The following is a 14,181-nucleotide window of genomic DNA, read 5'->3' on the forward strand; positions in this document are numbered from 1 at the left end:
ATGACACAAAGAGAGGTGTGTCACGGGAGCCAAAGGACTGGGTGGGGACCGGTCCTGACCCAGCCAAGCAAACTTGGCCTCACCTGTCCCACTGCTGTGGCAGGAGCTGTCTCCTCCTCGCTATCTGACTCTTCGCTGCTCGAAGAGTCCTCCTCTGGCCTCTGGGCGCCCCTGGCCATGGCTGGGGATGACGTGCAGGCTAGTGAAGACGCCGTTCCTGCTTTCCAGGGGGCTGGTGTGCCTGCTTGCACTGGGGGGACCTTGGCAGATGCAGGTGTAACGGGAGTCCCCTTTCGTGGGGAGGCCTTGGTCTGAGGAGTTCTCCCAGCCAGTTTTGCCTGAAGGGGCACAGAAGACAGAAGCTGGAGAAGGATCTTGGATGCAGAGCCCTCATCTGCTCTGGAGTGGAGCCCCACTGCCGCCCTTCCCCACAGCTCCCCGTGGAGCTGACCGGCGAGAGCAGCTCAGGGTCAGGCTGTGGAGCTGCCCCTCCCGAGGCCCTACCTGGGCTGAAGTCACAGCTGCGGGTGTCTCATCCTCACTGTCTGACTCCTCGCTGGTCTCCGAGTCTTCCTTGGACCTTTTGGTCTTGACCTGGGTGGTTGCAGGCCCAGCCTTCTGAGAGGGCCCCTTGGCAGGACCCGAGGCAGGTCTGACCTGGGGAACTTTCCCCAAAGACTTTGCCTGCAGTGAGACACACGTGATCAGGGGAGAGAGCCCAAAGCGTGGCTGTGTGCAGAGACACTAGAGACCGAGAGGGCCAACAGGCACAACGAGGGGACAGGAAGGGCACTGAGGGGGAGAGAAGAGCCTCGCAGGCAGGGGCCTCACCTGGGCCGAGGCCGCGGCTGTCGGTACCTGCCCGTCGCTGTCCGACTCCTCCTCACTGCTGCTCTCCGAGTCCTCCTCCCGCTTCGTGGCCTGGGCGGCCGCAGACCCCACATTCCCAGGGGGCCCCGGGACAGCGCCCTTTGCTGAGGGCCCCAAGCCCAGAGCTGAGGCAGCTTTGACCTGGGAGTTTTTCCCCAAGGCCTTTGCCTGGGAGTGACAAAGGATAGAGTCAGGATAGGGGGCTTACAGGGGAAAGTGTGTGAGGTAAGGCAGGAGGGGAGACGGGTAAGTGGAGGGCACAGGGCCCTGAGTGCAGAGGCAGAGGACCGGGCACAGGGCCACGCAGGGTATTCTCCAGCCTCACCTGAGCCAGGCGTGTGGTCTGGGGCACAGCTGTGGGCGCCTCGCCCTCGCTGTCTGATTCCTCGCTGCTGCTGCTCTCCGAGTCCTCCTCCTGCTTCCTGGCCTGGGGGGCCGCAGGGCCTGCTTTGCCCGGGGGTGCTACAGGTGCCCTTTTCCTAGGAGACGCCTTGGCAGGTGCTGCTGAGGCAGCTTTGACCTGGGGGATCTTCCCTGAGGGTTTTACCTGGAGTGAGAGAAAGAGAATTGGCGGGGAGCCCAGAAGGTGGGTATGAGGAGACACAAGGGAGCAGACAGGGTCAAGGACACCAGAGGCGCCACAAGGTGAGAAGAGGCAGGGCTCTGCGCATGCCTGGGGCGCGAGCGGAGTGGGAGAACAAGCCCTCAGAAGGCCGCCTGGGACGGGGCGCTGGCTGCGGGGCTCCGCCTCCCCAGGCCTCACCCGAAGTGGGGTCTTGGCAGCTGGCAGCTCCTCCTCGCTGTCTAAGTCCTCCTCGCTGCTGCTCTCCGAGTCCTCCTCAGGCCTCCCTGCCTTGGCCTGGGTGGCTGCAGGCCCTGCCTTCCCAGGGGGTGCTGGGGTGGCCCCTTTCCCAGCGGTCCCCTTGGCAGGACCTGAGGCAGCTCGGACCTGGACAGTTTTCTCCGAGGCCTTCACCTAGTAAAAGAGAAAGGGCAGTTTGTTCCCCTCTTCTGAAAACCCTCTGGGGATGCCTTCAGGATAAAGCCCGAGGCCTTAGTGGAGCTCACAAGAACCCCCTGCTTCTCTCCCCCACTTGACTGGAGCTCCAGCCAGTGTAGCCAACCAGCTTCACACCTCTTGGGGCCTTCACCCACCACCACCTTGTCTTCTGGGTCCCAGACAGGCACAGTTACTTACAGCAGTTCTCCCTGATGGCCCTGCACTGTCCGCATGGCTACCCCGATACACAGGGTATTGTGGACTGTCCCCGGCTGGGCTTTGCCATCAGCTAGAGGGCTCTGTGAGCACAGGCACCATGTCTGATGGACCTACTGCTATACCCTCAGTGCCAACCCCCAGTGTATATGTGACTGGACTTAGAGGAGGGAGAATGCAAAGGCCCAGAGGGAGGAATCAGGGGAGCTTGGATGTGGCAAAGGGACACACAGTCCAAAAACAGAAAGGGGACAGGGCAAGCCCTCCCTGGGCTTTCTGCACATGGACAGTAGGAGGACCCCTGGGGAGCCTGTCCTAGCCTCAGGGGGCAAGGCCCTGAGAACCTCAGCCTCCCTCTCACTAACCTACTGATGCTTATTGGTCTCAGGCCCTGCTCCTGGCCTCAGGGCTTTGGCTGGGTGGCCACAGGCCCTGTCTTCCTTGGAAAAATTGCAGCTGCTTGGCCCTGGGCTGATCACTCCAAAAAATCAGCAGCTCTGATCACTTCCTTTCTAGACACTTTCTCAAGCAGAGGGTTTAGGCTGCTACAGACAAGCCTTTGTTCAGCTTGCACTTTTTCAAATTTTTGAACCAACATGGAGAAAGTAGATTTTACACAGTTCACTTTTGGGCTCCCTCTGGAAAAAATGGATGCCACGCAGCACTGGGTACCCTTGGACACTGTAAAAGTGCTCTGAGCTGAGGAGCAGTGGCCCCTGTAGACAGGATCTGTATCCTCTGATCTGTCACAATTCCCACCCGCACCTCAGGGCCTTGGGACCTGCTGCACCTCCAGCTTGTAACGGTCTTTCTCCAAATGTCCACAAGGGACAAGGCCCCTTCCTTCAAGTATTTAAGACTTTATTTACTCAAATGTCTCCTCTAGAAGGCCTTCCCTAAGTGCCCTATTTCAAATGGCCACCCCTTCCTCCTTCCCCACCTTACTTTCTTCTATAACATTTACTAACACTTAGCAAAGTGAATCTTATTTATGTGCTTGCTTCTTGCATGTCTCATCACCCTGCCCCCAGCCTGGGTGTGGGACCTCTCCTCATAGACCTCACCTGGGCGGAATCAGTGTTCCCAGGGGCCTTTACCACCTGTCTGACCCCTCTCGTTCTCTGATTCCCAGCCTCTTTGGCTTTCCCTAGGGATGTGCCCAGAGCCTTTTTAGGGGCCTGTAGCTCTGGTCACTTACATGGGGAAAGGGGGTCCCAGGAGACGGAAGGTAACCGGATACCTGTTCGCTAACAAGTCATGACTTGGTTTGAGAAGCCAGAGGACCAGGTAATTAAAACTTGTCTGGTCCCTCCATGGCAGGATTAGCCGGGATGAGAGCAGCCCACTGACTAGACAGGGAAACTGAGGTGAAGGAGAGTGGTTATAAGTGGGGTGCAGGACCCACCCTTTGGGAAGCAGCCATTCCAGGCCCCTGCTGGGGCAGAAACGGCAATTTCCAGAGGCAGCTGAAGCAAAATCAGTTGTCCATGCCCTTTAGCTTCCACAAGCCCACCTCTCTCTCCCCAAACTCCAAGGCCAATCTCCTCTGGTAGGGTACATGCTCATTACACAGCTACGTCACCAGCTTCAGGGTGGGGGAGAGCCCCAGGCTGCCAGGGGACCAAGGAACCCTGAGGGGCAGGCCTCACCTGGCTGGGGGTCCCTGCAGGAGCTCCCTCCTCACTCTCCGACTCTTCCTCGCTGCTCTCTGAGACCTCTTCTGGCTTCTTAGCCTTGCCAGCTGAGGTCAGGGTATCTCCTCTGACTTGGGGTGTCACATCCCCTGCCTTCCCAGGGGTTGGGGCCGCCCTTCTCCTTGGAGACTCCTTGACTGGGGCTGGTGGGGCTCTGACCTGTGGCAGCTTCACTGCAGGTTTCATCTGGAACAAGAGGATGGAATTAGGGGACAACAGTCTTCACCCCTGAGGGGTGCAAGATGCTTCATAGTCTATGAAGCCCTTTCCTAACGTCATTTGGTTCTCAACTCCCTAAGACAGGTATTATCTTTACACCCATTTTCCAGAAATGGATAAAAGACTCAAAAAGGTCAAATCACTCAAAACCAATACCAATAACCGACTATAACCCATATCTGTGAGGCTCTGGGGACAGAAGTCTCAACCACTATGCTCCTCTGGCACCTGGCACATAGGGCCCAGCAGAGGGGCAGCCTCTCTCAACAAGGACGGCCGGTACTTGTCTGCCCCTTCAAATACAGTATCTCATCATGGTGGCCTTCCTGATGGCCCAGAGGCCAGGGTTTGAACTTCAGTCCTGTGTTGAGTCCCTGGGCACGTGCCTTCCCTCTCTGGACTCCAGCCCACTGAGGCTGTATGTTTGGCTGCAGGTTTCCCAGAGTGTCTTTGTTGCTGGCTGTATCTAGGGCCCAAAGGTAGGGATGGAACATGGGGAGCATCCCATAGGTAGGCCCAGGGGAGAGAGGAGCAAGGTTTCCACCTTCACAGGTGACTGGTTCAGGCGGGAAGGCGAGGTAGGAAGTGCCCTGGGTGCCAAGTCAATCCTTCCCTGAATCCTGCTGGTTTCTGCTGGGTGCCCCAGTGCCAGCCATCATTGCCACCATTATTCCAACAGCCCCCTCAACCACCTCACTACTTTTATTTAGCACCACCCTCCAATCCAGGCCACAACTGCTGATTTTTTTGAAATATAAATCAGGCCATCTTACTCCTGTGCCTGAAACCTTGCAACAGCTTCTCACAGCCCCTAGAATAAAACCCAGACTCCTCTCAGTGGTCCTTCTGGTCAGGCATGGATCTGGTCCCTTGCCTATCTCTCATATCACTTTCCCCCTCATTCACGAAATTGCAGATCAACATTCCTTAAAAGCACCAAACTCGCTTTGTCTCCACCTCTGCCTGTGCTATCCCACATTCCCGTTATCACCCCTCCTGCTAAGTTTTCCCTTTACAGTAACCATCGCCACTGTAGTTACATTTCTGAGGGACCCTCCACTTCCCCAAGGCAGCAGGACCCCTGCCCATCCTGTCTACCTCTGTTTCCCCAAGGCCTGGCACTTGAAAGGTACACAGTATAGAATGACCTCTGGGGACTTTTCCCTGGTCACAATTCAGAATAGAAACAAAGGCCACAGATGAAAAGACCTGGCCATCTCTGGCCAAGTGCTGAGGCTTGGCATACAGCAGCAGGCCCGTAACCTCCAGCAGCCTCACCCCAATCACCCTGCTTCTCTTCCCAAAGCTGTGCTCCTGCCCCGGGGCCTTTGCTCTTGCAGCTCTTCCTGCTCAAAAACCCTCCCCTCCACGTCCTTCCCCAGTGAAGCTCCCTGTGCCTCAAAACCCTGGTCCTGTGCTACCTTCCCCAGGAAGCCTTCCCCAACCTTGTAGGCAGGATGGTGTCTCCCCGGCCCAACAACCCCAGATCCTCTCCTGCCCAGATGCAGTGAACAGCACCTGGCTCCCCACCTCCACAGGCCTCAGCCTTTCCAGCTCCTGGGCACCCTGAAACAGTGGCTGAATTGATCTGTCGCTGCTGAAATGTGAGGCCCCAGCCAGGCCCGCGGGAGGGTTAGAGGTCTGCAGAGGGCAGCTCTTGAGAATGGGTGGCAATTACCTCCATGTCCGTCTCGTCACTAGAGCTGGAGGACTCCTCGCTGGAGCTGTCGGCCTGGCTCGCTGATGCCATTCCTGAGGGATATACAGGAAGGGGACTGAGGCACCCTTTCCAGACCCGCCTGAGCCTCCGAGGCACCCTCCACACCAAGTACTTAGAGCCAGGCACACGCTCCTCCTCCCCCGCGCTCTCCGGAAGGCCCACAGCTGCGCGCACCACGCTTTCCCTCTGTTCCCGTTCGGCCCGAGCCCCGGGTAAGGGCTATAACAGGCCTTATCACACATGCGCCAGGACCTCACAGCTGAGAAAATCTCCTTCCATCATCACATGAAGCAGGCTGGGCCTATTTTACATGAGAAACGGAGGCAAACTCAGGCCTCTTGGTTTGGCTTCTAAGCCTCTGAGGTGGGCCCGTACCCACCTGAGAGCAATAAACCAGAAAACGCTCCAGCACCGCCCTGGCTGCTGACACACCCTCAGCAAAGCCTGCTGTGTCGGGGCAGCTGACTCTGTCACCCAGGCAAGGGGAAAATGGCCAGAAGTGGGGGGGCCCTCACTGTCATAGAGATAAGCCCCTGAATTCCAGAATGTCCTAGGGCCCGATAAAGCAGTGCCCAGGCCTGCCTCCCCAGCCCGCACTTGGGGGGCCTGGTCCTAGAGGCGGGGGCTCCTCACCAGGCTTGGCAGTGGTTCGGAGGGCTGAGACGCCGCCCTCCTCCTCAGTTTCTGAGACCAGGATGGTATTTCCCAAGGGCCCTGCTGCCTTCTTGGGTGACTTCCCAGCGAGGAGACGGGCCACTGCCTTCCCGGAGGCAGGGTGTGCCGTGGAGTTCACTGGCTTGCTGGCTTTCTTGGTGTTTGCCTACAGAGAACAGGAGTGACAGACACACGTGGGTATGTCCCGGCGAACTACCAGCACAGATCAATCTGACCCCAACTCCACCACTTCTAGCCATGTGAGTTTGGGCACATCACCTCCGTACGTCTCTGCTTCTTCATCTTCAAAGCGGGGCTAAAAATGGTACCTCCCTTCACAGAGGTATGGAGAAAACCGAAATACAGTTCTTGGGACACAGCAGAAGTTTGTTGTGGACATCTGCATGACTTCATAATTGTTTCTATGTATCTTTGCTAATGTTCTAGGCAACTTCAAGGACATAATACTTTACATGTCTGTAACACTCCTTTATGGATGACCAGAAAATGATATTCTACTTTCTAAGTAGTTTCCAGTCTAGAAAGTGCTTTTCAAGTTTTGAGAACCACAGGTGTTTTATTCAGTTTGGTGTCTCCATGCCTCGCACAGTGCCTGGAACTTAACTGTACTGGTAACAGTTCGCTGAGTGAACAGGTGAAGGCAGGGATGGAAGAGGAAAGAAACTGTCTATTCTAGGTGTGTAATGTGGCCAGTGGTCCACAGCGGTAGGCACCAACTCCACCTTACAGAAAAAAACAAAAACAACAGAGGCCCAGGGAGGTGAAGGGACTTAACACAATCACACAGCTGAGTGTGATCACTGAGATCCGAACCCAGGCTGAGCAATTACCCACAACCCTATCCTTCTCTGACACAGAGGACTGTGCCCTACAGGGCACTTCAACTCCCTTGGGCGACAACTTGGAAGGTGGTCACACTCACCTTGGCTTTTTCTTTCATGCTTGAAGGTAAAAGCGCCCCTGTGACTGAGGAGTTGGTAGATGCTAGTCTCGGGGCTGCAAGACACAAACACCAGCTGGTTGAGCCAGATGAGCCTTTTCTCATGAAAGGGCAGCAAACAGGCTTCAGCTCACCTAATAATTCAATTGGCACGGCTGGCACAAGACCTGAGGCTGAGCCCGGACTGGGAAGAGCTCAGTGGTGCATCAGCCACGTGCCCCAGGAGCAAGAGAGAAGAGTGGAGTCAAGAAAGCCACGTGTCTGCATCCCCCACGGAGTCCCAAGTCCCTGGTGGCATGAGACGCTGAGGCCCCCAGAGGAAAAGGGCCTGGCTCAAGCCTGCCGCATACAACCAGGGAGGCACTGCACACCTCCAGGGGTGCCATCCCCATAGGCAACCTGCCACTCTGGAGCCCTGAACCTCACTCCACAAGACAGGGGCAGGCCAGGCAGCCCCAGCTTCACAGAGAAAGCTGCTCAGAATTTAAACGGTTTCTCCGTGGAGAGATAGCTGAACCACGAGACCAGGACCCAGTTAGATGTTGAGATTTCCAGATTCTCGGTGCTTTTTTTTACACCAGGTTATGATCTCCTTAGATCTCAGATTAGGAAAAGATTTCTAAGGTATGCTGTGAAATAAAGATGTTGCTGAGATGAATGACATGATCTAATTGTTTCCCTGACATTTAAGTCCATCTCTCTCTATTTTTAATTATGGAAAAATTTAAGCCCATTCGTAAGCAGAGAGAAAGTGTATTAAACCACCCAGCCCCAATCATTATCAACTTGTGGCCTTATTTCAACTGTCTTCTCATTCACCCTTCCCCACTGAGCACTGTTCTGAAGAAAACATCAGACATCTTATGGTGTTGCCCAAATATTTCAGAATGTTTCTCTCAATGAGGACTATTAAAAAGTATAATTATAATTCCATTATCATAGCTTTAAAAACTCATTGAGTAGGCAGTCAGTATGAAATTTTACAATTTTTTGAACAGTTTGTAAGTGTAGATGTATGCACGTATGATGTCTATCTGTATGACTGCAGATTCAAAGGAGAAAGTCTTTTTTCTCTGTTTTTAAATTTAATTGAATTATTTTATTTTATCAACAAAGGAGAAAGTTTTAAGGCTACCCACTGGGAGGTACGTTTAAGGAGTGAGGGGAGCAGGCAAGAGGAAGAGGAAACCCCCCCATCTTTCTTCTGTATGCTTTTGTACTGTTCACAGTGAACTTGTTCTGTGTTATAATTTTAAAAGACTAAGCAAGGTCTAAAATACATATTTAGTATGATCTCAAATATTTGAAAAAACATGCAGGATAAATAAATGGAAGAATAATTTGCCAAATTGTATGTGCCAAAGATATGGGTAATTTTTCCCTGCCTTTTTAGAAAGTAATTTTTATGTATTCTGTAACGAATATTCCATAATGAAGCCTATATTTCTTTTACAATCTGAAAATATCTTTAAAAATAAAAAAATTACCTCCCACGTAAATAAAAACCAATAATGCAGAGAAGAAATGATAATTCCCCTGTGGCGGTATGATTACTGTTGGTTAAGGCACAAACTGCCCTGATATGTGGGGAGAAGGGGCCTCACTGGGTCACTCCTGCCAGCATGTGCAGGACAGCCTCCCAGCGCTAACCTGTACACTGTGACAATAACAGGGAGATGGGTAGCAGCTCTGGAAGCAGCCCACAGGCACACAGAAGAGATGCTGCCAGCTGCCCTCTCTGAAATCTCTAGCAGCTTTTCTGAAAATGTGGGCTTTTCCCCCATCTTTCTCAGAATCACCTAGGGGCTTGTAAAAAGTCAGCTCCTTAGCCCCCCTGGAGGGGCTGACACTGTACCCCAAATTAGACTGTAAAGGCCCATCTACTTTTTTGTTCACCACTGGATTCCCAGCACCTGGGACACAGTGATTGGCCCAGAAGAGCTCAAGTCAAGACTAAAGTAGACGAAAGAGATATGTGGGGTACTTCCAACCTTCCCTCTGAAAGGGCCTGGTCCTCCCTGGGCTTGCTGAAGGAGGCTGGAGGTGGATTCTCCCCTGGAACAATCCAGTGATCTGACAGCCTGTTCCCAGAAGGGGCAGGGCCCTGGGCTGAGCTCACCAGCACCAATGATGGGGGACCCCCAGCATGCAGGAATCTTACTGGCTTTGGCAGTTTTGGCTTCTGCCTCCTCCTCCTCCTCTTCTGAGCTCTCCGAGCTGCTAATGGGGTCTGACACACGGGTCTTCTTGGCCTGCAGCGCTGCATCTTCCTCTGCCTTCCGTTTCTGGCCAATCTCTGAGGTTCTGCAAGACAAGGGTGACTGGCTATCCCAACCGTGTGACAAGGACAATCCCAGGAGAGTTGAAAAGAAAGACTTTCCCACATCCTCCCCAACCCAAAAGGGAACACGCATAAAAGAGTTTAAACAGCGATGAAAGACAGTGTAGATACAATTTTGTGTTCTGTATTTTCACTCATTTCTCGTGCCTTTACAATTGTCTGTCTTCAAAATAATCAGGAAAGATGGAAAACACATAACACCAGCAGCCAACCATCACTGAGCAGTTAAGGTTGGCACTGCAGACACCTGACACAACCATCGGGCTCCTCCTCCTCCTAGAACTTGTGGCATCTGCAGTGCCCTTTCTGGAAGAGTCTGCCCAGGTTCCTCTTGTCTTCAGGCCTCAACTCCATTACTGCCTCCTCCAAGAGGCCCTCCCTGATCACCACACCCCTCCAAGACATCTCTGCCCTGCCATCCTGTTTCACTTTCTTCAGAGCGTTTTTCTCCTTTCTGGTATTTTACCTACTTCCTGCTCAACGCCCCCACTACACAGCCAGGCCCCAGGAGGGGAGGGCTGGCAGGAACCTCTCCACTCACTACAGCACCTCAAGTGCACAGCAGGAGTCTCAAGGCTAAATGACCTCCCAGGGTGAAAGTAAGTCTGGGGCTCTGGGCAGGATAAGCACCCAGGTGGCTGGGTCACCAGAACTTTCATGTATCATCTTCTCTGACCCCAGCTTCCCACCCTGAGGGAGTCACTGTCTGCCCCTTGTTCTCCCGCTGGGCCAGGAGCTGGCCTGCCCCAGTCTGGGATGCGCTGCTCAGTCCCCTCTTCCCAGGAAGGCAACCTGTTGGGAATCTTCTGCAAACACAGGTTTCATTTATTATGTATATGAGTTCTTTCCGCCTCTCTCCTCCCAACAGAATGTAAGCTTCACAAAGGCAGGGATTTTTCTCTGGTTTGTTCCCTGTTATATCAAGAACAGACCTAGCTCACAGTAGGTGCTCAATATACCAGGGGGGGAAATTTCTCCAACAGTCAGGTTTAGCACTTTCGGTACTATTATTATCCTCATTTTACAGATGAAGACAGACTTGGGGAGGCCAAGTTTGTCCAAGGTCCTACAGCTGGTTGCTGGGTTTGAACTACTAGGTCAGAAATGACGAGGCTAGGCTGGCTCTGGTGGGTGTATGGTCCTTGTCCCATTCAGTACCCCTCACCCACAGAAGGGGCCAGGGGCAAGGAGGGGTGTGTGGTGCGGGCTCACTGAAGCAGTTCTCTCGCGAAGGAAGTGCTGTGCAAACATCCAGACACCTGGGCGAGACGGAGGAAGTAGGGGTGTGCCCTGTGCTCGCCTCAGCAGCAGAGGAGAGCTAAGACCTGACGGCTGACAGGGCTCTCAGACCTCAGCTCTCCACTGGAAACTGGGATCCCTTTCACACCATTGCCTGCCTTTGTTTACACACCTCTGATGACAGGGAACTCACCACTCCACTGTTGTCTCCTCATTTTGGAGTGCTCTCATGACCAACTGCTTATACTCAGAAGCTGAAACCTGCCTTCCTAAAGATGAATACACATGGGTCCCACTTCAGTCTCTCAGAGAACATCCCACTCCCTTTGTCCTCAAAGATGTGCAGACCGTGGTCCCTCACTTGCCCCTTTGCCATTTCTTTTCTATCCCAGACAATTCAGGATTCACTGTACCTCCTCATGGGGCATGACTGCAGGTCCTTCACTCCCCTAGCTGGCTGTGGTCAGGTCAGTTCATAGAGAGAACAATTATCCCCTCCTTCATTCTCAAACCATTCCTCTGTTGATATGCCCTTGGATCACTCCCCTTTCCTTGTTTTACGAGTTTCACAGGCATTTTATATCCAACATGTCCTTGAAATCTTTCCTTTCAAATCAGGTTCCTTCCTTTCAGGTGTACAAGCCAGACACTGGGAGTCACTAGACTGCCTCTCCAAACCACCCGCAGACCCTGGTCTCATCCTCTAGCATTCCTGGAATCCACTGTCTACTCCTCTGTTATCCCTGTCTCAAGCCCTGTCAGCTCTTGCCTCACGTGATGCTACACAGTGCAGCACCACTGTCCGCTTCACCCTTTGGTGGCTTCCACTGCTCTTGGGGCAAAGACATAGCCTCTCCCTGTAGATGATCAAGTCTTGCACCAGGTGCTCTCTGCCAACTGTCCAGCCTCGTCTGTACCACGCCTGAGGCTACAGGCCTCAGCACCAACAGTTCCCCCTGCGAGGTACACTCCACCGGCCTCTCCACACCTATTGCCTAGTTCACTCCCCTACTCCCTGCAGCTCTCAAATCAAAGGTCACCTCAAGAAAGCCTCCCCTAATCCCCCAGATGAAGCTAAGCTCATCTGTTTATGTGTTTTGGGCACCAGGCACCTCTTTCATACTCCTCACAACCGTGGTAATTTTACACTCATGTGTTTCACTCTTTGAGACATGCTTACCTCCCTGACTCCACTGTCAGCTCCAGGAAAGAAGGAACCATGTCCGTCTCAATCATGACAATGTCTCTGTGCTTAGAACAGAGCCTGGCACTCAGTAGGTACTCAACAAATGCTTATTGATTTAATGAATAATAAGCTGCAGAGAAGCTTCTGTCCTTAAGAGACACTGATCACAGCTCTCAGTGTCCTCTCCCACTACCAGACACCCGTATCTGTGATCTGGCTTCCTGGAGGTGGTAGCAGTACCTACAGTGGGCTGTGAGGACAGATCTTAGCCCAGAGTGCGTCCTAGTTGATTCCAAGCTGGTAGCTTGGGATGTCCGTACACCACAATTTCAACCAGGTGAGACTTACTGTTGCCAGTGTGTATAGATGTCCAGAAGGGTTACAGGCTGAGCCATGAAACTTTTCTGCAGAGAAGTAAAGAGAAAGCAACAATTAGCCCCCGAGCACAGTAAGGGTCCTCCTTACTCCCCCTGGGCCCCACTCTTATGACCTCATGACCAGCCCAGGTGGGTGAGAAGGTGGTCTTCATGCTCTGGGAAATATGTCTGCATGGCCCTGCCAGTACCACCCAAACCTTCCAGAGACAAGCAGGGCGAGTATTTCCAGCTAAAACCTTTTACACTAAAACATTGGTAAGAGGCATCTTTAGAGAGGTTGGATGTTCCAGAGAGAATAGGAATGTTCCAGGCTAGCATTTATCCAGCCCCCAGGCTTCTGGGCACTTTCCAGGTTTTGGGGCCACACGACAGGGCTTTTTCCACCCCTGACCTTTCAAAAGGCTTCCCAAGGCCAGTCTGGTCAATCTCCCCAGGACAGTAAGAACCACAGTCCAGACACCTGAGGCAATCCAGGTGGCATCTACTGGGAAGAGACTGGAACCAAATGGTACCAATCCTTTAGTAGAAGTAGAGGCCTCTGAAGCCAAGATCAGAAGCCTACTCTTTCTGCAAATGTCAAGAACCCGGGGTGCCAAGTGCCCCAAGGAGGCTGAATGAGTAATGTGGGGCGAGGGCAGTGTTAGGGATCTGGGCAGAGTGGCGGAGGGTGCACTTGGAGTCAGGCAGAGTGCCTCTGTTAACTGGATGAGCCAATCTCTTCACTCCTTCAAACTTCAGGTTCCTTTTTGATAACATGAGGACAACAGCAGTACCCACCTAACATGAGACAATCTAGTCAGTGCCCAGATTATGAGCCAGCAACACTGAGACTTCAAGTGTCAGTTTCACTCTACTTGGGCCCCAGGCATACTGGCCTTCTCAGTGCCCCTCAAAAACATCAGGCCACCCCACCCCCATCAGGGCTTGCCATTCTTTCTGTCTGGAATGCTCTTTCCTGCCAACAGCTCACTCCTTCACTTCCTCCAGGTCTCTGCCCAAAAGTCACCTTCTCAGTGGGGCTTCCTGATCACCCCATTTATAATTTAACCCTGACATTCCTTATTTTCCCTGCCTGCCTTATTTTTACAGCTAGCACCTACTATCACCTGACACTGTATCATTAACTTTTTAAAAACTCAGCCATCTCTCTGCTTCTGCCGTAATGTATGCTTTATAAGAGGCTCGTATGCCTAGGCAAATGCTCCAAAGAAGATGCGTACTGCCTCTCGCCCCTTGTAGCTATTAAGTGATATAACTGGAGTAAGAAGGGCAACTAAGGTCCAAAGAGGATTGGGAAAGGCACAGATAATGTATTAGGGCCTATCACCCTTTAGTCTCTCCAGGAGGTCCTGAGAGCAAGCCAGAGCATACACCACAGCTAAAGGGATACTGCCTACTTAGGTCAATAGCCACCATACCAGCTAAAAACCTTCCAGTGGCTGACCACTGCTCTTCAGGTGAAGACCAAAGTGCCCACAGTAAGGTCCAGCCAGCTCCCTGCCTCTCTCCTCAGAGACCTCTATCACATTTGTACTCCACACTTAAGCCACAAAAAACTTTCCAGAGAAAAGTACAAAGGCAACAATTTCCCTCCCACCACAGGGCATTTGCACCTCCCTTTTCTCAGATCTCAAAGCAACATCCACTCCCTCAGGAAAGCAGTCCTGGTTATCCCTGACAAGGGTAATCTGCCATCTGTGTGTC

General features: G+C 52.9%; 1 protein-coding gene across 2 annotated transcripts in view; it reads right to left on the reverse strand.

Moving 5' to 3' along the window:
- Positions 1 to 14,181, reverse strand: part of TCOF1 (treacle ribosome biogenesis factor 1) — a 35,297-nt gene that overhangs the window by 20,221 nt on the left and 895 nt on the right. For both annotated transcript variants that reach the window (XM_072954794.1, XM_072954786.1), the window contains exons 2-12: positions 12,449 to 12,504; positions 9,496 to 9,638; positions 7,317 to 7,390; positions 6,353 to 6,539; positions 5,678 to 5,751; positions 3,736 to 3,966; positions 1,634 to 1,846; positions 1,196 to 1,417; positions 832 to 1,038; positions 505 to 684; positions 84 to 338 (exon numbers count right to left, since the gene is read on the reverse strand). In XM_072954794.1, the coding sequence (XP_072810895.1) occupies positions 84 to 338; positions 505 to 684; positions 832 to 1,038; positions 1,196 to 1,417; positions 1,634 to 1,846; positions 3,736 to 3,966; positions 5,678 to 5,751; positions 6,353 to 6,539; positions 7,317 to 7,390; positions 9,496 to 9,638; positions 12,449 to 12,504 (1,842 nt within the window). The remainder of the gene's footprint in view (positions 1 to 83; positions 339 to 504; positions 685 to 831; positions 1,039 to 1,195; positions 1,418 to 1,633; positions 1,847 to 3,735; positions 3,967 to 5,677; positions 5,752 to 6,352; positions 6,540 to 7,316; positions 7,391 to 9,495; positions 9,639 to 12,448; positions 12,505 to 14,181) is intronic.

This window comes from Vicugna pacos, chromosome 3 (assembly GCF_048564905.1).
Source record: "Vicugna pacos chromosome 3, VicPac4, whole genome shotgun sequence".
Lineage (NCBI taxonomy): Eukaryota > Metazoa > Chordata > Mammalia > Artiodactyla > Camelidae > Vicugna > Vicugna pacos.